Source organism: Amblyomma maculatum, chromosome 5, assembly GCF_055883805.1.
Source record: "Amblyomma maculatum isolate TAMU_Amacu chromosome 5, ASM5588380v1, whole genome shotgun sequence".
In the NCBI taxonomy this organism is placed as follows: Eukaryota; Metazoa; Arthropoda; class Arachnida; order Ixodida; family Ixodidae; genus Amblyomma; species Amblyomma maculatum.
This window is the reverse complement of record NC_139348.1, coordinates 90,373,156-90,399,426: the sequence shown is the minus strand read 5'-3', so window position 1 is coordinate 90,399,426 and position 26,271 is coordinate 90,373,156. Positions and strand designations below refer to the sequence as shown.

The 26,271-nt window shown below is 45.8% G+C and overlaps 1 protein-coding gene across 1 annotated transcript in view; it reads right to left on the bottom strand.

Annotated features, from left to right (window-relative positions):
• sick (sickie) overlaps positions 1 to 26,271 on the bottom strand; it is an 819,067-nt gene that overhangs the window by 557,057 nt on the left and 235,739 nt on the right. Inside the window, exons 4-6 of the mRNA XM_084603878.1 lie at positions 20,204 to 20,276; positions 18,091 to 18,328; positions 2,979 to 3,250 (exon numbers count right to left, since the gene is read on the bottom strand). Coding sequence (XP_084460004.1) covers positions 2,979 to 3,250; positions 18,091 to 18,328; positions 20,204 to 20,276 — 583 coding nt within the window. The remainder of the gene's footprint in view (positions 1 to 2,978; positions 3,251 to 18,090; positions 18,329 to 20,203; positions 20,277 to 26,271) is intronic.

The window sequence follows — 26,271 nt, the reverse complement described above, 5'->3', positions numbered from 1 at the left end:
ACTGACAAAAACATAGCCATGTTAGAAAATGTACAAACGGCCGCGGCTAGATATTCATATGTAACAACTATAGAAGAACTGACAGCTCCACAGAAATGATCAGGTCTCTCGGCTTTGATACACTTAAAGCCAGACGTAGCGAATGTCTATTAAGATACTTATACCTTATGTACAATAATAAGATCCTAATGAACAATCATAATTTCATTACCGCTACCACCTCGCGCGCAAGCTCCAGTTTTGATAATGTTAAAATGATTCATGAATATGCTGCTTAGAATAACACGTTTAAATTTTCATTTTTCCCAAGAACCATAAGCGATTCGTATAAATTACCGAAACATACTGTAGACAGCCCCAGTGTTGATGCATTTATTGCAGATTTGAAGAAACTGCGTACGCGATGTTATTGTACTCCTGTGACCGATTTAATTTGCTTCTGTTCATGCCCTGATGCGGTGTAGTTGATGCTCATTGTGTGGTGTAACTTTTATTGTATGTAATTGTTTGTGCTCACTGATGCTTGGAGTCATGTAAAAACTCTGGAGTTTTGTTAATAAATAAATAAATAAATAAATAAATAAATAAATAAATAAATAAATAAATAAATAAATAAATAAATAAATAAATAAATAAATAAATAAATAAATAAATAAATAAATAAATAAATAAATAAATAAATAAATTCTTCACAGAGGCTTACAATCTTCAAGGGACAGAAAATATAGGGAGACATACCTAATCCATAAATTCAAAACCACCAGGAATACAAGCAAATATCTAGAAAGGAACAATGAAATCCCTTAAATATATTCCTTCTGCGCCATAACTAGTCGGGAAAACAATCCCATAACGCATTAATTGTACAGTTTATTCACAGCATGCCCTACCTTAATTCACTCCTAGATACAAGTGCCAATCTCGAGTCTGCATCTTGCACTAATTCCTCTTTTTTTCTTGCTGCTTGCGCTTTTTTATTTATTTTTTGTTTTGAGATCACAGGTGCCCAGTTCAGACAAAACCCCATCAAAGAAAACATTCTTTCATTCCTTGCCCGATACGCCTTTATTTCTCTCCTTTGTTTTTCGTCTTCGGAAGTAAAACCGTATACATTAATCTAGACCAAGTATGACTGGACTGCCTAGATGAAGGCAAGTCCCCTTGTCGAAACATTCACTTTCGTAGTGAGCATGGTGGTACTTAGGTTCCCCTTAACCTTTGTTCAGTTCTATTTTACTGTGTACATGGGTTAATTATGTTCCGTTGCGTTTTTGTGCCTCCTGGCTGAGAGCGTGCGTATGATCTATTTTGGAGTGGCTTTTATGATAGCCTGCCTGATCCTTTGGTTGATTGAAGTCTGAGGTTTCCTTGATTCTTGATTATTTTAGCGATTATTTTAGTAAATATCTTGCGAGCAGTGGATAGTAAGTGATCGGAAAAAGTAATCAAATATATATCAGTTGCTTCATTTGAATATGGTGAGCAAGAATGCTCAAACTCCTGACGGTACAGTTGAGCGGCATAATGAATGGCCACGGATTTATCGTATCCGCATATTCTGTAGCAAGTCTCGGGGCAACATCCCAGTTTACGCATGAAGTGCTGTATACTTTCTTCTCCGCCAGAATTAGTAAAAGCAGCTCTCGGTGAATTTTACCTTCAAAGTATGCCGCTTGCGCAAGTGCAAGCAATACTAGACGCATCATGTAATAATAAATATGTATTCAAGAATGACCCCCATAGATATGGGATGGCTGTCTCTTTCTCTGAACATATATAGTCCCATGGCCCCTTTATTGCTATCTCACAATCACTACAAGCACGAAATTAAGTTAATTCTTGAAGGAAGAGGAAGCTTTTCCTTTATTATTTTCCGTTATTGTACATGCAGAGTATGTTCATGGGAATAGTGGCGACAGTGCCCACTGCGAGATTCATCCTCGTGCAGGCTTGACTGTCATCTTTAGTAGACACGAAGATAAGCTCCCGTCGTGAAGTCCAGCGGATGTGACGGAGGATGGAGAATAATTCACAGAGCTGACTGCTAGAAACGTTCCGAACGCGCACCGGTATAGCGCTGGACTGGAGGGTTTAAACTTCAACGGTCTAGAAACGAAACACGACCGCGGCTAGTACGGTCCCAACTATAAAGCTTTGTGATCGGTACAGCGCTTTATCTTGCCCTATTATTGACTTAGTCTATGCGAAAAGAAACGCTAAAGAAGCTGCGTGTTCACATAAAATGTTGCAACGAAGTCAAGATTCAGAGAAGTGAAGGTTTCATGAAATGGATAAAATTGAAATAGCGCCAATACCATGCAGGCCAAGTACTCCCAATCTACCTTCCTGTGCCTTTTGCTGCACAGGCTTCAAATGCGGCGTTAGTTAATGTTGGGGCTTCAGAGGACGAGCCCATGCTTCATTTTCCTTGCTTTGTATTTGCTTTTCTATATTGGGAAGGGGAGGGGAGAGTTGCCTGCTATGGCTTCGAAGTTTGCATACGCTAGGAGCATCTCAGGAACAGCGACCAGCAGGGCAGAACTTACCGTTTACCTACGAATAAGGGATATGGGATATGGTTATATCATATGCCCTAACTGCAGCCCTTCGTCGTCGTTACAGAGAGTATTCGGCATCGGCAGTAAGTACCCGCAGTTTCCTCAGTGAACGCGCGATTTGGTCGTAAACTTCGATGCTTGAACTTCATACAAACATGCACATGGGGAGCCCTCTGTGCCTGCATATCAGCAGGACTAGACATACTGCGAACAGGGCCCCTTACAGCGCCTGCAACCCAAAGCATTTGTTGCGAAAGCTGCGTGGAACGCACTACAAAATGACAGCATGCGCTTACTGGAAATGTTTGCTTGCATTGGTTTTTCCTAGAAACAAGCGACATATTCACACCGTGAAAACTCTCGCACTAGATCGTTTAAACAATGAGAACCGCAAGAAGAATCACACGTGAGTTCGCTCACCGGAGACGTGGCCGTTGGTGGCGGTCGTAGGTTGAGCCGCATAGGGACCTGAGGCGGGCGACGAATGATTCTTGGTGCCGGTGGCCACCGAAGCACTCACGCTAGCGGTGGAGTTATTGGTGGTGTGCAGCAGCCTGTTGTTGCAATCGGCGGGAGGCGTCGTTCTGCGCTGCAGTGTGCTTGCCCCCTGCTGATGGGCAGGCGCCGGAATGGCGCTGGCGGGGCAGTCCTTCACGCGAGTTTTCGTGCCGCCACCATGCAGTGAGGGAAGCCTGCAAGGAAGAAGGAATGGCAGGACAAACGCGATTTAGGGATGCGCCAGACAGGTCGGAAATGGGAACAACTAACAGGGAGAAACAGTGAAGGGTTTAGAGAGGGATAGCAGGATAAAATGCGAGAAACAGATAGTTTGGGGAGGAAGCAGGTAGATTGAAAGCAAGGACAGCAAGGAAATATTTGAAACGACTGCGCAATGCAGCGCAAAGGCGAAAAGGGGAGCTGGGAGCCTTCCGAGCGGTAGAGAAAGAGTTGTGGATCCCCGCCCGCTGTCGATGGTAGTAGGTGCTTGGGTTTTCGTGAATGTCATTCATCTTAAGTGCCCGTTTGTTTCACTGCTTACGCGTCTCTGGCGGAAGGCTTTTCCGTCACCAGCAGCGCAGTCCAGCTTGAAAACAGAAGGCGAACGATGTACCTACGTACTACCGAGTCAAAAGGGGAGGTGGCTGTTTCTATCTTGCACATGTATAACGTGCGCATGTCCTCGTCGCCCCAACAGGAAATATTTTATATCGCAATAATGACACTTTTTTATCAGGAGTAGAAATTTACTGTGCCGAAACGACCGCAGAAAAAAAAAAAAAAAAAAGCAACTGTGAGACTCTAAACTACTGCCGTCCCTGCTTTCTTTTCCAGATTGTAGTTAGCTGTAAGATAATTTGATACAAATACAAATGAATATAGATAAATAAATAAATAGCTCTTTTTTAACATTACTAAGGGCGTTAGGGGTGCATTCAAAAAAACCTAGGACAGGTTAGACAGAGGGATGCACCCATACGCACAGAAAAAGCGGCAGCAACAGAGGACGGGCGGAGCAATAAGAGTAACATAACAATAACAAAATACTCATACGTAGCTAAGCTTTAAAAAACAAATTTCTTTTGAACAAAAAATGTATAACTGGCAACTGTGAAAACACAGATTTATAGACGTGCGATAAATAAAGAACAAGTAATTAAAAAAAAGTTTAAAGCAAGTGAAAACACCAAAAACGGTTTCAAACCTCATTACGTCAATTAAGAAAGCTCGAAACTATAAACCGGAGCATCTGGTGGCCGTAATTCGTACGAAGCGATGGTATATACCAGTCACGCTTTTTACTTGTTGAGCAATAAACGCTTTAGGGCTGTGAGTCAGTTAGATCATCGTGACAAGTATGATTATTTTTATATCTTTCATAACCTTTCAATAACAAAAAATGTAGACTTAATTTACTGGCGTAATTTTTACAATCCTAAAAAAGGTTGAGTGTGAGCCCTGAACGGAGTGTTTGCGATGATACGAACAGCTTTCTTCTGTATTTGACCATGCTGTTCCTAACTGAGTGCAACAAATGTTTGATAGAAATAGTTCGTTTTAAATTACAAGCTTGACACTAATAGGTAACGGAAAATGAATTTTGCATAACATGTCTGTGCCTCTCGCTAGCGTTTGGCAACGTTATTGATGTGCGAGTCCCAGGACAACTTAGAGCAGGACACCTAGACACTTTACTTAGGAAGCTATTTCAGTGCTTTGGAAATCAAGTCTAAGTATGGGTAATGTATGGAGTGGTTTGTGTTTGGTCTGAAAAATACTGCCTTAGTTTTCGCTGCGTTGTTTTTTAATGAGAATTCTGAGCTTCATGCAAGTAATCTGTGCAAGGTTTCATTAGCTTTGAATTCGTTTAGCGTATTAGCCGTAAGAGATATGGTCCCGTCATCTGCATACATGGCATATTTATAGCTATTTTCAGTGCTCTCAATGTCATTAATGTAAAGGTCAAACAGTGTGGGTCCAAGAATGCGACTTTGTGATACACCACAATATATGAATGCTAAGTGCGATGATTAGTTGTTAATTACCACAGGTTGCTGGCTGTGCTGCAAATAGGTTTGGATCAGCTGAAGAAAATATCCGCGAGAACAATTATGCCCAAGTTTGAAGATGAGATTTGTATGGTTTATGGCATCGAATGATTTTGAGCAATGTACAAAAACTACAAGAGTTAAACGTTTTTCTTTGGAGGATTGTGATCTCCGTAGTCAGCAGCACAGTTTCGATTGATTTCCCTTTGATACTCGCATAGCCACTGACTCCTTAAGTTGTGTCTGTGTTATCTCGCACATATTCATCAGAAAACAGTCGTAAGCCACCATACAAGGTCAAATACCACCCGGCATAAGACGCACCTATAAAACCTTGCTTTAACCAAGCCGTATGAAACTGCTAGTGTTATTTAAGAGTAGCATGTCTTACTCCTATTCCAAGATTTCTGGGAGCCTTGATTCCCAAATCACCGGGCCATCTCAGTGAGAAGCCCGAGTTCGCAGACCGTGCTATATCACGTGGTGTAGCAATATCACACAACCTGGTAATCAATCAGATTCCAGCTCTGTTCCTCGCTAAACTGCCACCTTGTGTTCACTCACAACGCTGACCGAGCCGGATTTTATGCACAACCAGAATTTCGATGCAGTCGCATTAAAGGCTTAGAGAATAATAAGCTCCAAGCCACCTTGTACACATTAAAGCATCGTTCCAAGCTTCTCCGTTGAAGCCGGTGGAGAACTCCTCTTTTCCCCGCAAAGTGGAGACGAGGCGCTGTCACTGGTATTACCACTGCCACAAGTTTTTTTTTTTTTGTCATGAATGCCAGCATCAGTTCGATGTTCGCGGTCAATTTAAAGCTGTCAGGTGAAACCGCTGTAATAAAGTTAACATGCATCATTCATCATTGCAGCTCGCCACGAGGAAACGTAGTCTACGTCCTATAGCGCAAGACTTCAGCTCCCTTCGGGGACTTTTGTACTTCGCTAATAGGGACATTTTTCCCGGGGACGTTTCTTCCGGAGACATTTTTTGCGGGGACCTTTGCTCTGGGGACGTTTTTTCCGGGGTCGTTTTTACCGGATCCCGTGAAACAGTGCACATTAATGGATATCAATCAGGAGGTCCAAAAAATCGCAGAACCTTCAATTACCCGCCATTTTTTGTCTTCCTTCTTCTCTTCCTTCACCCAACTTTCTTTACTTCCGGATTGAAACGTTAATTAGTAATATAATAAAACTGCCCCTCCACCCCCCTCCCCATACTCTCCACCACCCCTGTAGTGTATGCTGTATACCTTGGCTTCAGTATTAGCACATCAGTAGCAACATGTAGAAATAAGCATGCAAAATTGAAAAAAAGGAATTTTAATCACGTTTTTTTTTTCCCAACACATGTGCCATTACGTTTATCGCATAGAGTAAAAAAGCAACTATTTTCGGGCGGCCGTGGCGCTCGGTTTCGGCTGAACCGGTTGGCATGATAACAGCGCATGCTCAGTAGCGGCCTTTTGGAGGCACCGGCGAAATGCGCAAACCTAGCCCAGTGTAGCTCATCTTCTAGCTATGCTAAGCTATTGCTGCAAAACCGATTATTGATTAAGCTCGTAGCGAACGGCACGCATACAGACGAAGATACGCAAGGAAACACTGTCCCCCACTTTTATTTCTTCATCCCCCTCTCTTCAGTTCAGTTCAGTCGTTCAGTCGTGTCCGACTCGTCGTGACCCTATGGACCATACCACGCCACGCTTTGCGGTCTCTCACTATCTTCTTAACATCACATAGCTTCATCTGCAGCGCCTCGAGGATGCCATCTAACCATCGCGTTCGCTGCCTACCCCTTCTCCGGCGACCCTCAACCTTTTCCAACACCAAACCTTTCTCCAGCGACTCCTCTCTTCTCATCAGATGACCAAAGTAGCTGAGCTTAACTTTAGAATTTGACCCCTCTCTTACCATACCATTTTGTAAATGTTAAATGTTGAAATATACCATTTCACAAATTGCCCTTCTCTGTTCTAATAGTTTCCAGTGACTTCTACTGCATTCATCCAGCAAATAAAGTTGGATGGAATATTAAAACATTTCGAAATTGTCTGTAAACGTTAAAAAAACCACCTTCTACAGCGGCTTAATGATTTGCTGACATAGAACTTAACACAACAGTCTATTACATCTTAGAGTCGTGTAGAATACTTTAGCTCCTAATATTTTCTAGTTTTTTCTTCTCTGGAACACATTCCAATCTTTTGTTGAAAACAAGCATGTGCCCCTCAATGTTATTGCTAGGAAAGTGTTCTTGTCTGTGCACTGTATAAATGAACAGAATCACTACATTTGTGCGTGTCAAGTATTTGTTTTTGTTCCCCTATGCCTACGTGCAGATTGCATGTTTTTTTTTATATATATATACAACGCCGCGCCATTCAGTGTGATGGATGCGTGCAATATTTTATTTGCCATGAACATTGTTCTTATTTGTGTCATTTTGTTGCTACTATTGAAAGAGGTTCCCGTTGCCTTGTCAAGCTTTTCAAGGGGGACAGCTATTACTTCAGTCCTCCTGTATCATCACGTATGAAGTGATGGTGAAATAAGCATCGTTATTATTGTTGCCATTACATGCATTGAACTCGAAACTTGCAAGTAAATTTAGATCACTTAATTTTTCATTGTTATCGCACCAGAAATCCCAAAACTTAATGCGAATACGTTCTTAACACCTTCGTTTTAGCCTTCTCCAGAACCCCGATTCGAGGCTCTCGTGGCTACTCCAAGAAGCCTCCACAGGCTCTAAACGCTCGTTGAAGTGGCCAGTGCACAAAAAGATACGCACACGGAGGCATTGAATTAGCGCCGTTAAGATTCATTTGTGTCAACACGGAAGTTAACAAATTATATGGAAGTGCTCGAATTTTCTCTGCCTGGGGAACATGGCTCGTGCATTTTGAAAATAGATGGAAGGAATGAATGGAGCTCCATCACGCCATAGTTTCCTGGGGAGAAAGGCCAGGAAAAAGACCAGCGGAAACGCAGAATGAGTCGTCTTTCTTTTTCGCATCGTTCATTCTGTAGCCCTTCCACGCACTAGGGCAAGCGAGCGAAAAAGAAAATAATAATAAGAGAGGGAGAAACACAAGTGTGATGGCGGAGTGCATGCGCTTCCCGCTTTGCAGATCGCAACCGGCAATCTGAGTTGGGTTATTGCTTTTTACTTTTTGCCCCTAGGCGGTGAACACCTGCATGTTTTGAATTTTGCGCGCATCTTGGCTTCGGATGCGTGCGAAGAAAGCTGGTATAAAAAAAAAAAAAGTCAAAAATAAGAAAATATAAAAACGAAAGCATCCTGTACTCCAACAACATGAATGAGTCGATTGCAGCGGAGGCGAAATAAAGGCCAAAAATGAGATGCTCGCAGTTGCCGGGAGCTGAAAAATTCCGACCCAGCTCCAGAAAGGCGCTGGTAACCGACCGAAAACATACTGGCTCATTTTTCTCATGTGAAGGACAAAGTTATAAGACTACGGCACTTTTAGGAATACGCTGCTCTTCTCATGTTCACCGACTGCTCGCCTTTTGTGCCCGCGCACATGATAGTGCTGCAAAATATCCTCTGTGGCGCTGACACGTTTTCCGGCATCCCTCTAGCCCACTCGCTCCCTCCTCACCTTCTTTTTGTTTATTACTCCTATGCATTTACCCCAGAGTAGCTAGCAGTCAGCGCTGCAATGCGGTTCGTCAGTACCGTGCAGTATAACAAAAGTCTGTGAAACGGTCCCGCCTAGTGTGAGGCAGCAGTGTGATAAAAGCTTCGAAGACGTTGTACCGCTAAGGAAAGGCACGCGATCGTCTTTTGCTGTTCGAGCATGTTATATATGTCTTTTGGGCATGCTAGTGGATGGATGGTGCGAATTAGTCGACACTGTTACAGATTGCTTACTGGGATACGCGCTGGTCTGTGCGCACATTCAAGCCGGCCTCCCTGCTTTCGGGCGTGCTGCACGTAAACAAAAAGAAAGATGTCGCGCGCCCGTAAATTACGTGGGAAGCATCCGTGCGCGACACGAAGTGGCAATATTGCGTAGTAAACAACCCCGGGGGCGAGGTGACAGCGGGAAGAATGAAACCGCTGGCACAATAACGCCGCTGCGAGGTGCGAAAACGGGAGCATTGCGTGAACATCAACAGTGGAAAAGAAAACAGTGGAAGACAGAACTAGCAAGAGACATAGAGCCTGCAGCCTGCCTCCAGAAAAGAGTTGGCGAAACCACAATATCGACCGTACGTTCTCAGTTGGTGGCGCCGCCTACCGCTGCCTGCATGAACGCGAAGACGCGCTGACTGAAGCTGGGCTACAACGGAGGGCGCTAGCTTGCTTTCGATAGAAAGAAAGCGGCGCCGCTGCATTTGGCGTCTGCGCTCCCTCGGAGCGGAAATAGGTACTACGATATGAAACTGCAGTTAACACGTTGGGAACTGAGCAAAATTCATTATTATTACCATCGATAAAGACAGAACAATATAGTCCAAAGTAGTGCTAAGCTGAGGATTAAAGTTCCAGTCAGAGGGGAAAAAAAAAAAAAGACTGCCAGTCAAAATCCAGCATTCTGGGATGTCATTTTTATTGTGAGACTACTGCGGAACATTGCAAGCCAAGATGACATGCAGAAGTCTCTTGATTGGAAGTTATTGTTATGAACATATTGATGGGTACGTATGAATATTTTGTTTTCAAGGTTTCTCCTATGTTCGCACCGCGCAATTAAGATTGCGATGGAAAAACAATGGGGGAGCGTGTTTATAACAAATAGCAAAAAAAAAAAAAAAAAAATAGAACTCTCCGTAGAAATAATCTGCGGAGTATCAACTTTCATATTATTTTATATTTGTTTTTGCGTAGCCTCACCATAATATATGCCATGAAGCCCTATTACCATATGGCAAAAAATCGCGTTCACAGATAATTTTATGCGACTCTAGGCAGGCGGTGAGAAATTGCGCCAACGGCAGGATAGCGAAGGAAGCTGTGCGCATACTGCCGGCAACCAAGAACGACGATGGCAGCAGACAAGTGAGAATCAATTGGTTCCCGGCGCACGCGGGCGAGGCGTCAGACCGCAACGCCAACCACAACAAGACGGCACACGCCGAGGCGCGCGCGCTAACGGACCGCGCCTTGGTCGGCTGGCCGCTGTGGTTCAGCACCAAGGACCGAATGACCGACTACAACGAAATAATCAAGGCGTTCCGCCTAGCTCGCAGAACTCTTAAACCCCCTTGCTCGGGGCTCAGTCGAGAGCAAGCCGTTTTATTCAGACAGCTACAGACGGGCTCACTCCCCAGCCCGTTGCTGATGCACAGAATGTAACCCGAGACGCACCCAACAGACAAATGCAGAGTCTGCCGAACGGAGACGGCCAGCTTCGCACACATTCTGTGAAATGGCAACAAGTACAAGGAAGAAGCTAAGTCTGGGAGGATCCCGCCGCGACTGGAAGTAGCCACAGCGAGCTACAATCAAGAGGAACAACTATGGGCCGTCCAGCAGGTCATCAAGGCGCTGGCCCGGCAGGGAACCAGCGAGCCGGCCGCGGTGAGCGGGGACCCAGGCCGCGCGGCTGGTGCCCAGAGAACAACGTAGGCCCCGTCCGGAGCGCGCGCGCGCGAGCGCGCGTTCTACTACAGGCCACAAATAAACGTTTTAACAATCGAATATCGAAAAAATGCTTTTTTCCAAACTTTCGCTGTATGGATCCCGCTTGCTGTGCGTGGCATACCATCATCGGGTCACGAGTTGAGTCTTTTACTTCATTCAGTTCGTTAATGCACTTCACATCAAACATGAAAGAACATGGTGTCCTTCGTATTGTAAACACCTTGGTGTTCTAGTACAACTGTACGTGACAAGAACTTTAATATGGACACTGCCACGTGTCGAAAAGGGATGGCTCCCTTGCATTCATTTGAAATGCTGGCTGTACTTATACCCCCCCCCCCTCCCCCCTACAACAGTGGAGCACTGTAGCAGTCTATGTCCAGGTAATACTCGGCATTGACACTTTAAATGCACGAAGTGGGCAGTTTTCTGTACCATTGTAAGGGAAGGCTGTTGAGATCTTCAAATCAAGCGCTCGAGGTTGTACAATGAAGAAAGAAGATGACACGAACACAGCGCAATAGAAATGAGGGATAATTTCACGTGTCTCGCTTGAAGTAGGACGCACTTCGATTGGGCTCGGCTAACAAAAAAGGAAATTGTGTGGAAAATCCAACAAATCCTGAAACGTTTGTTTCGAGGACCTTCCTGAAGTCATCCGGAATTCACCGAGGCCTTTCTTAAACCCGTGAGTGTTTTATTGGACATCGAAATGGGCTTTTGAAGCTCCTCGGCGGCGGCCATGCTAGGCGATGCGAGGCCTAGTAATGCCGACCCAGAGCGCATGGATACCTTAGACCAAGGCGAAGCGGGATCTAGTGGTCTGTGTTCAACAACCGCTAACCCAGCTCACTCTGCTAAACACCAGGGAATGGAATCAGACGTCCAAATCCAAACTTCTAAGGACATGGAAGAGGGTCTTGCCTGGACGCCGGATGACCTTTACTCCAACTGGCACGTAAACATATGCAAGAAGAATCGTCAAATGTTAGCAAGAGGCGAACAAGTCGTGATCGCAGGAAAGATCTATGCTCCCCCGACGCACTTGCTGCAGACCGTCGTGAAACCGAAGAAAACGATAGCATCGCCAGTACAGCCGGCTATGGATCAAACAACGTCTCAGAAGAGGAGGAAATTACCACCCCTTCCTAAAACTGACTATAAGGTGATAATAAGACCCAAGAAAGGCATGGAAGTCAGAAAATTCGTTCCTACCCAGTTCTCAAGAGCCATCGTGGCTGCCTGCAACAACCCGGCATTGTGTGACTTCTCCAAATTTATTGTGAGACCCCGCACAGGATCGAACATCATCATAGTCAGCACTCCTTACGACGAGACTGCGGACGCCATACGGCACATCAAGAGTCTGACCTTGGAAAGCAAGGCTTACGAAGTCAACGTCTACCTGGCGGCGCCTGAGGACGTCATCAGAGGAGTTATTCATGGAGTGGATCCAAACACACCATCAGAGGAGCTTCTATCAAACATCCGACTACGCACACAAGGGGTCGAGATCGTTCAAGCACGAATGCGGGGAAAGTCTCGCACGGCAGTGCTAACATTCATAGGCCCCATTCTCCCCCGCTACGTCATCTATTACGGGGGAGAGATGGCATGTTACCCATATCGACCAACCCAACAGATCTGCCAAGACTGTCTCAAGGCAGGCCACAGAGCGGATGTCTGCCCAACACCCAACGCCAACGTATGTCGGAACTGCGGCCTTCATGAACCAGAGGAAAACCACACCTGTGAAGCCAAGTGCGTGGCCTGCCAGGGAAACCACCCAACGGGAGACAAGGCCTGCAAGCAGCGCCTCAGGGCACATATCGGACGTTACAACAACAAAGCTAAACAAAGCAATAACAATCAGCAACAGAAGCCCCCCAAGCAGCACGTCAGCCGGAGAGATCAGCAGATCAAGCCGATGGAGCGCCGCTGGTTTTCATCGGAGGAGGAGGAACAGCAGCTGGCAGAGAAACAGAGACCCCAGTCCCGATCGAGATCTAAGGGACGGGACTTGACAGCAAACTGTTCCCAACAGAAGACACAACAGATTAGGCCCAACCAGCAGGGACCACCAGAAGCGATAGGGGCGAAGCCAGAGAAGCTAGAGCACGACAGCAAAAGGGTAAGCTGGGCTCAGGTTGCCTCTCCCACTGCTCTAAACGGGTATAGTCCATGCCAGGATTGCACTAGGCTCGAAGAGCAAAATAGACAACTGAAAATAAAACTATCAGAACAACAGAAAAGCCTTAATAAGGTGGAACAACAACTACAACAACTCCTACAAATGGGTCAGAAGCAAACTGCCCCCCAACCCTCATCAATAGTATCGATACAGCCACAACCAGTACAAAATGCTGTAAACACCTACGCATCTCAACCTCAACAGGCGAGTGTACTCCAAACGCAACGGCAGAAACCGCTTACGCAAACTCTCGGACTTCACACTCAAGAAAACGCACCAAGCATTCTTACTCAAATGCAACAAATGATTAATCAAATGCAGCAGACCATGACACAACTAACCAAACAACTCCAAGACCAACAAATTGCCACGCAAACTCAATTCGCGGCAGTTCAAGAAGGATTCAATTCGAAAATCCAAATAATAACTCAGGGGGTGCGAAAACGCACGGGAATCCCCGATGACCCTCGACTAAAAGCCCACCGAAGGTCCGCTGGCATGACAGATCTCAGCGACTGCGAGTCAGTGGCGAGTAACGCTGATGGCTGCCTCCCATAATCGGCAACCAAACCACCTAGAGCTCTGGCAGTGGAACTGTCGCTCCTTCAATAGGAAACGCAGCTCCCTGCAGATGTTTATTCAAAATCAACCGATACCTCCGGACGTCATCTGTCTCCAAGAAACAGGATGCACAACATACCTCAAAGGATACCTCACATACACCCATGACACGGCACCTAAAATAGCTACACTAGTGGCCCCCACACTAACAGTCATACCGCACGACCTTCCCTTCAGTGAAATTAATCAAGTTCTCATCGAGATCATCTCTCAAAAAAGAAGAAAGCAGCGTGTGTTTGTCCTAAACCTTTACAGTCCTCCAAGCAACACGCAGGAAGATTTCAAGCCACTTTTACTGGAATGCACACGCATAGCGGGAACGAACCCCCTTATTATTATGGGGGACCTAAACGCTGTACATACGGCATGGGGCTACCACAAGGACACCCCGAAGGGAACCAAGTTGTTGGAAGCGGCTGAGCAGCTGGATCTCTGTCGTATGACGGACACCATGTCCCCCACTAGAATAGGAAACAGTGTAAGCAGAGACACCTGCCCAGACCTAGCTTTCACCAAAAACATAAGACATTGCACCTGGACCAATCTAGAAGAAACACTCGGCAGCGATCACAAAATCCTTAGCTTATCCCTAATGACAACCCGTATGAAAAGGAACATTGGCTCTACTAAAATAACAGACTGGGATAAGTTCAGACAAATTAGACCGCCACACGACGGCATCACAACAATTGAAGATTGGGTTCAAAGCCTGAAGGATGCTCATGCAAAAACGACCAAGACCATCAACACAACGACAAAAACCCCAGAAGTAGACAGACATCTCCTACATTTATGGGAAGCCCGAAAAAGTCTATTAAAACGGTGGAAAATGCAAAAATTAAATAGAAAACTTAAAATGAAGATAGCACAGGTTACGGCTGAAGCACAAGAGTATGCTGTAAAGCTCGCCAAGCAAAACTGGGCAGATTTCTGCAATTCGCTGAAAGGTACCCTAAGCACGGCTAAAGCATGGTCAATATTAAGAAGCATGATAGACACCTCAAAAACCAAAACGGCCACAAGAAGAACCCTCCACACCATAGCCCATAAGTACCCGGGCACAGATGCAGAGTTGATCACCGCCATGCACAAGAAATACATAGGAGACCCTACTCCGGCTTGCCAAACTTCATATGCGGGTCAACCAAACCCCTCCCTTGACTCCCCCATAACATTGGCGGAGGTCTACTTAGCTGCTAGTACATTTACAAGAAACACTGCCCCTGGAGGAGACAAAGTCACCTACGCTATGATTAGGAACTTAAGCACCGAACATCTGCAAGACCTAACGAAGTACATCAACGAAGAACTGTGGGAGAAGGGACAGGTCCCATCAGCTTGAAGACACGCGGATATCATCACCATACCAAAGGCTGGAAAGCCACCGGCTGTGGAGAGTCTCCGTCCTATCTCCCTCACTTCTTGCCTGGGAAAACTCTATGAAAAAGTAGTCCACATCAGGCTCCAAAATTACATCGACGAAAACAACATCTTTCCTTCCTGCATGCTGGGCTTCCGCAAGGGACTCTGCACGCAAGATGCTTTCCTCCGGATTAGGGAAGAAGTCATCAACACCATACCCCGAAAAGGCGAAAATTTCATTCTGGCACTAGATCTCAAAGGAGCATTCGACAACATTGGCCACCAAACCATATTGCACGAATTAAACAATATCAACTGCGGGGAGAAAATTTTCAAATACGTGAAGGCTTTCCTCTCAGATCGCACAGCCACCATAGGAATTGGAGAGATCCGATCACCAAAAGTACCCATGCCGAACAAAGGTACACCGCAGGGTTCTATAATCTCTCCAGTGCTATTTAACATAGCAATGATAAATTTAGCAAAAAAACTGTTGACCCGCACTGATATTGGCTTCACTTTATACGCGGACGACATCACCATCTGGGCTACTCAGGATCCTTGGCGCAAAAAGAAGAAGCTCTGCAAGCCGCTATAGACCTAGTCGAGGAATTTGCCGGGGAGAGCGGTCTTCAATGCTCCCCAGAAAAGTCCGAACTTATCAGGCTACACAGAAGAAATTACAAGTCCCCAGGAGAAATTCAGCTCTCTCTAGGAGACCAGATAATTCAAGAGAAGGACAAGATCAGAGTTTTGGGGCTGTGGTTGCAAAGCAATTTGAGAGTGGATTACACAATTAAAACACTCAAAACCACAGTCAACCAAATTTCCAGAATGATTAGAAGGCTGACCTGGCACCGGAAAGGGATGAGGGAGGAGGACACCCTCCGCCTTGTACAAGCCCTAGTCGTTAGCAGGATTACCTACGGGCTCCCATATCACGAAATTAGATTCACTGATAAAAGGGCCATTGACACTATCATAAGAGGAGCCTATAAAACGGCCCTAAACCTCCCGCCAACAACATCAACGGAACGTCTTTGGGCACTCGGAGTGCACAACAACTTCGAGAAGCTCAAGGAGGCGGTTCTAGAAAGTCAGAAACAATGCTTAACAACAACGCAGGCGGGTAGGGAAATCCTGTCAAAACTAGGGCTATGGCAGGCACTAAGAACTTCTGAGATCAAATCACAAATTCCGACATCCACAAGAAACAACATCTATGTGAACCCGATACCCAAGCACATGCACCATGAGTTACAGAAGGGTCGAAGGAAAGCCAGAGTCAAATCATTGGAAAAACAATTGTCTAAAGACGCGGAAGTTGTCTACGTGGACATAGGGGCTTACGGCGAACCTGGCAAGTTCACAATAGCTGCAGTTGACCACAAGAAGAGGCCAATTATTCAGGCTTCAATCTATGCCAAGGATCCTGCGGAAGCGGAATCACTGGCAATAGCCATCACCATAAAAACACAAGACAACCAAAAGAAGTCATCACACGTAGTGAGGGACTCCCAACCAGCCTGCAGGGACTACCTGGCCGCAAAACCTCACAAAAGAGCGTGTGCAATATTACGTTCCATCTCCCAGACGCACACAATTACATGGACACCTGGACACGAAGGCCTAGAAGGAAATGAGATAGCGAACGATCTAGCCCGAGCTCTCACAAACCGGGCGGATCCCCATCCCTACTTCACCCCTCTCCTAGGACCCTACGGCGACAGGCTAGAACACCTACGGTTAGAAAGAAGAATTTTCTCACCACCACACAAACAACTTCCTTCCTCGGACGCTATAGACTGGAGAAAAATACAAACACACTCCCTAATCTTCAAATTTTAAATAAGATAAGCCCAACAAAATACACGAGTTACTGTCCTTGGTGCTGTGCCAGCCCCACACTATATCACATCTCTTGGGAATGCCAGGACAAACCTGACCCAACGTTAATAGTGCCATGCCTGACACACGAGCAGTGGGAGGCGGCCCTGACCAGCGACAACCTGGACCAGCAAGCCTGGATTATCCAGCTAGTCCGCAAGTCAGCTGCTGCCAGCGGAGCCCTGGACCGACCACCCAGCTCCTGCGAATTTTCACTGATTATATGGTCATTAAAAGTTTTCTCTCTCTCTCTCGCTTGAAGTAGCAAGGCGAAGCACAAAATGTAAAAGATAGAAAAAAAAGCAACTACAAATGACTTCGTAATTAATAATGGGCATCGCCGTGACGGAGGCTCACCTGGATATTATTTTTATGTTACTGAATTCAATGAAGTGCTTACACGCGCTTTACCTGATTTCCTGAATAAAAATGGCTATGAACAAGATTGATTTTAGGCCCAAGATTTGCTTTTTTCCTCTCTGTGCTGAGACACGTGCAATAAACTTTCAGTTGCTGTAGCGATGTGTCCGTGTCCGTTCCATTCTTCAGCGTTATACCACAGCGTTTCATTTCAAGGATGATTCGAGTCATGCAACCATTTACGCACCATTCGATTCTGCAGAACTTGCTGTCAATCTTCGCTATAGATTACATTTCCGGCTTGGTTTCTAGAGTTTAACGTCCGGAAGCGGTTCCGACTATGAGAGAAGGCGTAGTGGAGGGCTCCGAAAATGCTGATCCCCAGGGGTTCTTTAACGTGCACCTTGAAATTCCATGGAAAAGCAGCCGCCGAGGCCGGGATTGAGTTTGCGTCCCCTGGTACAGCAGTCACGCACAGAAGTTACTGAGCCACCAAGCGGTGATAATGACGATTTCTCTTGTGCCTTGGTAAATGATAGTTTAGAAGATGGCTTGTAGCTGTCCGTGGTAGCCGTGATGACAGCGCGATAGTAGGTGCTAGCGCATAATTTCTGTCTTTAATTTCTTAAGTGTACTCCACTTTGTTGGATTCCACGTTAGAGATTCGACTTACCTCTATCGTGCTTGCGAGACCTATGCCTTGCTCACTGTTATATCACTCTTTTTGGAAATTGAAGATCTAAGAAAACAAAGAAAATGACGTAACACGGCAACAGCCTAATTTTCCCTAAAAAAAGAACAAAAGCGTATGCAATAACTAAAAAAGCCTTTAATCTTCGATTGTTCGAGTGCGTCCCAGAGTCTATGCAAATAATGTCCTCTGTTATTGTTATGACGTCATGAACACACCTGAAACTTAAGATTTGTCAAAGTCGTAGCTCTTACCTGGAGCAGTTGTTTGGCGCGTGCAGGGAGGCGGCCATGAGGTCCGGCGGGGATTTAACGCAGGGAGCCGTCGGGGATGCTAGGCTGCCATGCGAGCCTTGCAAATGCTGCCGGACGGCGCCCTTGGTCGACGCTCCCGAGGAGGCGGCCGCGGCTGCCGCCGCTTTCTGCGCCTGCTTGTAGCGGGACAGGCTGAAGAAGAGGCCCAAGATGGCCTTTAGGTTACCGTCCCGGATATCTGCGTACGCAGCCATAAGAGACAGAGAAAAGAGACATGTGTCAGGCGGCAGCTTTGAAAGTGGGCAACACATCAAGAGCCGCCCAAACCCATTGGGCGCTGCGAATGAAACTTTTAGAGTGTTCAGCTTTCAGCACGGTGCAATGTTGGGAGAAAATGAGCAAAAGACGCACATAGCACGCGCTGTGGCAATTGGTTCATTGTCCTGGCGAGTTTGTCCAGCGTTTGCTCAGAGCTGGAGTGCCACAGATCGAAACGAGCAAAGCGTCCCTCCAAGGCAGGGGTGGTCCAGCAGGCATATTCCAACGACCATAAAACAATATCCATTTCACCGAGAGTAGGAACAAAAAAAGAGCATGGGACATTTGTTTATTTCCTCCTAAAAAACTGTCAGCCAAAGTGAATACCACTGACGCAGCGATTGTTTATTTCACCTCTGCTTTGTGATGCTCCGTTGAACAACCTTGAAATTTGCCTGGAATTATTTGGTTGCACTCCGGATGAGCTAAGTTAGACGTTCGTCGAAAAGCATCGCAATCTGTGTCAACTTACTGTTTCTGCTTAATCATCTCCGCTAGGCGGCGCCAGTTCACATTAAATTCACGTGCAAACGCATTCTTTTGAATACGTTAGGCTGTGGCGCGGTGTGGCATAGAGTGCATTTAGGTACGGGTTATTTGTGGAAAAAGAGACGCTGCCTTTAGAGGCGGAATGAAGGATAGAGCAGAAAGGCTAGAAATACGCGAGCTGCTCTTGGAGCCGCTAGGAGTCGCAGTTCGCTCACCCCTGCTCTTCAGTAAGGCGGTCACTTCTTCTCCTGTATGAAAAGCAACAGTGACATAATTTTAAGCGGAAGAAGTGGCTAACAACCGTAATAGCTTGAGAGACGTAACCAACTTTTGACACTTACAGTACACGAAACTGTTATTCCGTGAGCCTTGAGTTTAATTTCGGAATAGAAAAATCGCCATGTTGCCAGTCATTCCACAGGTGTCCCTGCCGTATAGTTATCTAGTTACCACTATTTTGTTTCTTTACTAGCCTAGAGCTTTACACCAAAGAATGCCTGCTCACTTTAACGGAAATGAAAACTAAGTTCGCAATAATACGAGAAAAAACAACTAAACAAACAGACAAAAAAACCTTAGCTGTGTATAGTGTCGTGTGGATGGCATAACATTCATGAAAGCTCCGACTACAAAACTGCTCTGACTGATAATGAATTGTTAGTTTCTCATCAAATTACACCTCATCCTTTTGAATGAATCTCTGAATGAATGCAAAATCTTAAGGCCTTCTGAAACTCTCACGACATACGTAAGATGTAGGTGCAGGGTCGTCCACTTTTATCGTGAACACGCGAATGAATCCTGGCCGCACGTAATTAGGAGGGCCACCAAGCACAACACGGAAGCGCGCATCGAAGGTAATTTTCGCAGGCGAAAGTTGACCCCGAGAGGTTCCCTCTCTGTTACTTCGCATCGATTGTGTGGCAGTGTCGGACGTAGTGACTCTCCAATGAGCACGGACGCGCGGAGTCGTGGTAGACCTAAAAATGGAGGACACGTTTCTAAGGAAAAGGCGTGATTTTTCGCTTTCGTACAACCCTCTCACCACGTTTTCGTCACTACAGTATTCTCTTCTCCTTCATAAAAAGTCCACCGTTTTGCCTCCCTTGCCCTCCGGGAGGAGACGAAGGATACCTCGAAGCTCCGGACGAAGGACGGAAATCAGAAAGGATGAAGGATATGGCTAATGATTTGAGAAATTTGGAGCTACAGCACACATTTGCATGAAATATTTCTAATTTTGCTTTTTTTAGTGAATGTAAATGGTGTAATGGTTAGTCACTAGGATGGACGTTCGCTCACTCACCTTTTGATGTGACACCGTCGAAGGTCACACCGAGAGACCTCAGGTGCGTCAGACAGGCACTGATATTGTTCACCTGCATAACAAAAAGTAGAAACAATTTCAACACCAACAATTACGGCTCCCCTGTTTATTGAGCAAAGAGACGCTAAAGAAAAATGAGTCTATAACATGCACCAACTAGCCCAACAAAATGTTTTGCTAGAAAAATGAGTTTGTATATAAATACGAAACCAATTAATGAAGAAGGAACGAGGAAATTTCGAAAGCTTTCTTGGTCATGATTGAAGACATCACTGCTTTCCAGCGGTGTTATAATTCCCTTTGCCGTTGAGGAAATGACATCCTGTCATTGATAAGACAAGAACCGCCCGCTGCAAAGGGGTTTTTGCCAATATTAAGGCACAAACCGCTTGCAAACGCCGTTGTAAACTGCCTATGGTTGTGAGCCTCAATTGTATAGCAAATCGTTAAACCACCTTAGCCGTCCCTTTTGGGGCCCTGAAGGAAAAGTTATGAGGCTAATAGGACTCTGCCTATCCTTAACGAGCAGGTCAAAAAGGAGTCTACAGTCCACTCGTTAAAAAGGAGTCTACAGACACCAAAACGTGCGCAGTCACACAAACTAACCACGCCCGTTCACGTTTTGAGCCTGATGTCACCCTCTTTCACCTCGCGACATCTAGCGCGCTGGTGGCTCGCGGTTGCAGATCCCGAATCACACGCATGCTAGAATACACATTATCTGCTTTTGCAGTAGTCACCCTTTACCTTCTCTTAGCATTAACCTCAGGTACGCAAAATTTGGCCCTCGTCGTCACAGCCAGCTCTTTCCACGGTAGCCACCCTGTAGGTTCCCCCCCCCCCCCCCCCCCTGGCAGCCATGTTCCGCTTTACTCCGCTCTCGCCATACCCCTAGACTACTATGTCCGCCGTTACTTCTTGTCCTCTCCAATAGACATGGGGAGGGGATTTCCACACGCCCCTCTGCGATCTGCTAGCCATGACAGGTGGCAATTGGCATTTCGCTCTGATATAACTTGCCATGACTGGCAGGTGGCACGTTGAGTCGACAGGTATACAGCACTGGCTACCGCGAAGACGACGGAGCTGCGCTCAGAAATGACTTTTCAGGTGGCCAGGCAAGAATCTGGCGCTAGGAATCCATGTCGTCAACACGGCCAAAGTGGCCGTGCGCGAACTGTCACAAGTTGCATGGTTTTGTGTTAAAGAGGCGGCAATGTATACGGAGGAGTCCGTCAAACACCACAGGTGGATAATCAGCGAACAAATGCTGGGAAAGTCAGGGGTTTCGTTACAACACATACGAAGAGAGCTTACATCCAGATACATACGGGAACGCATAGGGGATGGTTTTTTAATCAATATTAAATATTAAATAAATGTGAAGGCAATTGACTAGAAAGTAGGAGAAAAGCCAACCAAATGTCGTTGGTGGGATCTGAACCCGCAACGTCCGAATTTCGCGTGCGGTAGTGTAGCAATGAGCTAAGGCGACCGTTGTTTAATATTCCACTTTCTTCGGTATTTATGTTCAGTGTAACCTATCGTTGAGAGTTTTTCACAGCCCCACCCTTCTCCACAGCGGAGGACATGAACGTTCTAACACAGTGTAACGTAGGAAGTGATCTAGCGGGAAGGGTGGGAGCTGTGTAAAGACTGCTGGCTTTCTTCTTACGCACAAATAAAGAAGAGGGATATACGTCCACACGTGCTTTGCTCGATTAACAAAACCCGAGACTTGAACTAATAGATTTGAGCTTCCTACTTAAACCTTTTTACGAGCACTTGAGGCTCTGCTTACAGTGATATTTCCAATTTTTATGACACACCAAGCTATGTTTCTTGACAATCATTGGCCGTTGTACAAGCAGCTGCAATTTGTATCCAGTTAGTCCTTCCTGTTGAAAATTGTGGTTTCGCTTATGTCGGTAGAACGTGTCATGTTCAAGCTACTTCTGCACTGTTCTTTGACCAGTGGTTACCAAATAACGCAAAGTTCCTGACTCCTAATGAAATAAATAAATGGTCCCCTGAAAGATTGTCTGTTACACGACCCACGACACGTATTTTTCACAGATGCCTTTTAACCTGATGAAAAAGCAGCAATAAGTATTTATTCCCAGGTACTTGATTGGAGTTACTCTGCCCCGATCCCAGATTATATGCCTATATTTACTCCTGAATTGCTTGAAATTGGTTTGGCCTTTCAAAAGGTTCACTGCAGTATTACCCACGTAATCATATTCTCTAAATGTCTGTCAGAATTAGCACTTCTGGAAAGCTCAACCACACATCTTTTGAGGCAATTCCTTATATTTTTCCTGCCCTTGCATGTGCATGAATTGTGTTTGCAGTAGGTTCCGGGACATTGTGGCAATACTTTCAATATAATGGTCGGTTTCTTATTGAATTCCACTCTCAATGGGCTACAGTGTTCTGCCAAACATTACTTCGCTATGTCTTGTCTTGAATGGTTTCAAGTACTGCACCTCTCGAGCCACTATCACACCTTGCAATTGCGGACTTTGAACCTTAGAATTCTTTTTAGAATAACCGGCATTTAGCTCAAAGAAATGTGAGGCCTCTATGACAACCTTGCGTTGCAGAATTCCTTGCCTCGATCCATCTTTATTTATGTCGCTATGGTCTCACTCTGTAGAATATTTGTGCGCACGAGATGGAATGGAAACCATAGAGCATTACATACTCTGCTGCCGGAGGTATGCCACTCATAAAAGGCAGTATTTCGAAATTCCTCTCGGTCGCTAGGACTGCCGTTTAAAACTCTCGTTCTCCTCTCCTATGGTGCAACTGTCACAAGGGCGTGTTTTGAAACCTGTAGGTGAGTTACTTCATATTGCGATCGGAAGATTTGTTTGTTAGCACTTTTCTGTCTTGGGTTGACTTTCAAGTCTTATTTTCATTTTTGCATTTTTTATTGATATTATTCCTACCACCTTAAAATGTGTTCAGAAATGTTCTTTATCTATTTATTTATTTATTTATTTATTTATTCATTTACCAACACAAAAATAATTTGTAATTCATAAGTTATATATCATACAGCCTAAGTCGGGGTTATGGTGGTCGGGGTCATGTATTAAATTCTTGCACCTTCAGTTTCCAATTCCCCACTGCGGGTATGTGTGATATGTAACGGTGCGGACAAGAGTAAACAGAACCGCCCTTGAGGCCAAGTTAGAAGGCTCTGAATACACTGTTTATGTAGATGCGGTGGAATACGAAGGAGGCAACTCTTTTGCTATCGTGGGCGTGAACGACTCGGGTAAAACATTAATGGAAGGTTCGATAAAAACAAACAACTCAGGGACAGCGGAGGAGGCGGCTATCGCCATGACAATGGTCAGCACCAAAGCGGTTACCATAATTAGGGACTCCAAATCTGCTATGAATAATTTTGCGAGAGGCATGATCTCTAAAGAGATAGAGCGATTTTTAAAATATAAAGACTGGAACCAAAAAGAGGTGGAATTAATATGGGTGCTGGCACACTCAGGGAACAAAGGAAACGAGTTGGCTCACAGTATAGCTCGAGGTTATGTCCGCCGAGCAGTGAGCCAGGTTGATTACCCCAATTTCTCGAGAGGTGCACTTATCTCATTTCATGACTACACTAATCACTATAAACTAGAAAGGCGGACATATCCTCCACCAGACAAGAAACTAGACAAAAGGCAGGAAGTAATCTGGCGTTGGCTCCAGAAACGTGCCTTCTTCAGCCAATCTAAATTATCACACATGTACCCAGCACAATACAATCCAAATGGTAAACACTGCGGCGAAATAGCCAGTTACGGTCATATATTATGGAGATGCAAAAAAGCACCGCCACCGGCGGACCTACTACCAGTCCCTTCTCTAGAGCGCTGGGAGGCTATACTGTCCAGCTCAGACCCGATGACGCAAGTTCGGGCTACTGATTGGGCTCATAAGGTAGCTGAGAGCAACGACTTGAGGCCATCTAAGTGTAGTGCCCACAAATCGCTCATTGCTGACAATAAATGTTTTCCAATCCAAATCCTTCCTAAATTTTTTCCGTGTGGCTTAAAACTTGCAGCCATGGTGTGTGCGAAGTGGTAGTAGACTTCTGTGTCCTTTGACTCGGACAAATATTGTTTTCTTATCTCCAGTACAGAAGGTGTGATTTTAGTTTGAATGGAAAACATGCTCCGTTTACTTATGTCCGAATCTGTACAAAGGCGAGAAGAAGTAAAGTGATAACCGCTCGTGACTGCATCGAATGCAAAGAAGAAGATTCCCGTGCTAAGGCTCGCTGGTTAGCCAAAACCAGCGCCCAGACTTGTGAGGCCGTGGCAAGCCCCACTCGGACATGTCGTCGGCAGCTGATTCTTTGGCGCCAGCGCCTCCTCAAGGGTCCGACAGTGCCGACTCCATTCAGGCGAGCCCAGGCGCCGCTGATGACGGGAAAGGTGCGTGCTCGCCTGCACAGGCCAGCCATTGCTCTCAGCGTGACCGCCGGACGTCTAGTGACCAAGCGCTTCGACGAGACAGTCAGGGGCAAAGCGCTGTTCCTACTCCAGGAATTGGGTCCATCGGTTGTTCGGCTTCACCCGACTACTCAAGACGTGAGTCGCAAAGTAGGGATCCTAATGAAGGCATCGATTCTAGACGTCGAACCCGCAGTGGAAGTCGAAGGCGAAGAAAACATCGTGATTACCATCGCGGAAGTGGTATAGGCTCCGTAAATGCCAGCCCTGTTACTGGCTCCCCACCCCATATGTTCAGCGATGCGCGTGCTGGAGCGGCGGCGTCACTTCCCATTTCGCCCGCTGATGTTGGCTTAGTAGGTTCAGATGAGTACACAAAGAAAAGCACGGAGGCGACGGTTTCGTCTCCAGCGATTAAGAAAAAGAGGTTGAGGGCATCTTCAATCAGGGTACAACGACATAGGAATTCCCACAAACAAGAACCTCCTGACAACCCTAAATCCCTGTGCCAGAAGGACAAGGTGATCGCACCTGAAATGTTTCAGGCGAAATCACACAGTCGTGAGATTCATCCCTCCGGCAGGCGAGCTAAGCATCGAATCATGCATCTAGGCTGGAGATTCAGAAAGAAAGGATCTCCGAAGCCAGAGGCACCGCTTACCGTAATTCCACCTAGGAGGCCTAAGGAAGCTGAGGGCGCCGAAGTTACCTCGCTGAAGAGACTACCATCGACAGCACAAAGCGTGCAGACTCCAGCAGTAATATCCGCAGAGAGTGATCGTCACAGCGTCGCGTTACCTTTGTCGCCACCGTCACCAGGGCACTCATCGAAAAGTTCATGGTCCTCACTCTTCAACACGCCAACGAGCCCATTCTGGTCCCAGATAAGGCGTTTGTCGAAATATTCGCCCAGTACAGAGGAACCGGTGACCGAACGCCTGGAACGCCTGACCACCGTGCCGGAGATCCAGTGGGCCTGCGACGAGCCGTCCTCAGGGAGGCGATCGCCTGAGAGTGCACGGGCTTTGTCCAGTTTGAAAGCTAATAAGGCAGGAAAGAGGGTGTACTTTGGTGGCGATAGGGACGTCACCTATCTGCTTCAGAAACCGGGTGATCCGCTGAAGGCCACCCCATGGGATGGTAAGTTGGACATCGCATGAGTTTAGAAATAGTCTTATTGAACGTCATGATCAAGGTTTATCCACAAGTAGTTACATACTGTCTTGAATGGCTGCTGCATGATCACCGCAGATGATTCAACAAGAAGATTTAGAAACAAAATCTTGCGCTGAATGGATGCTACCGGTAGGCGCAGGCAATTGTGATGCTGATGTCGCATATAATTCACTGGGCACATTTTCTGAAGGACCGCACAGTAAGCTGCACAGAACAAAATATACAAATTACCCGGTCGGAAAAAAAAATCTACAAAAGATTTTCTGTTGTCGCAATAGAATTTCGGCGCGGTTGATGACGGTGAACCTGTTGTGCCAATAAAAATTTTGGTAGTAACACCATAATTTTCTGTAGTTACAATAGAAAAGTACTACAGAACTACAGAAAATTCTGCAGTTTATG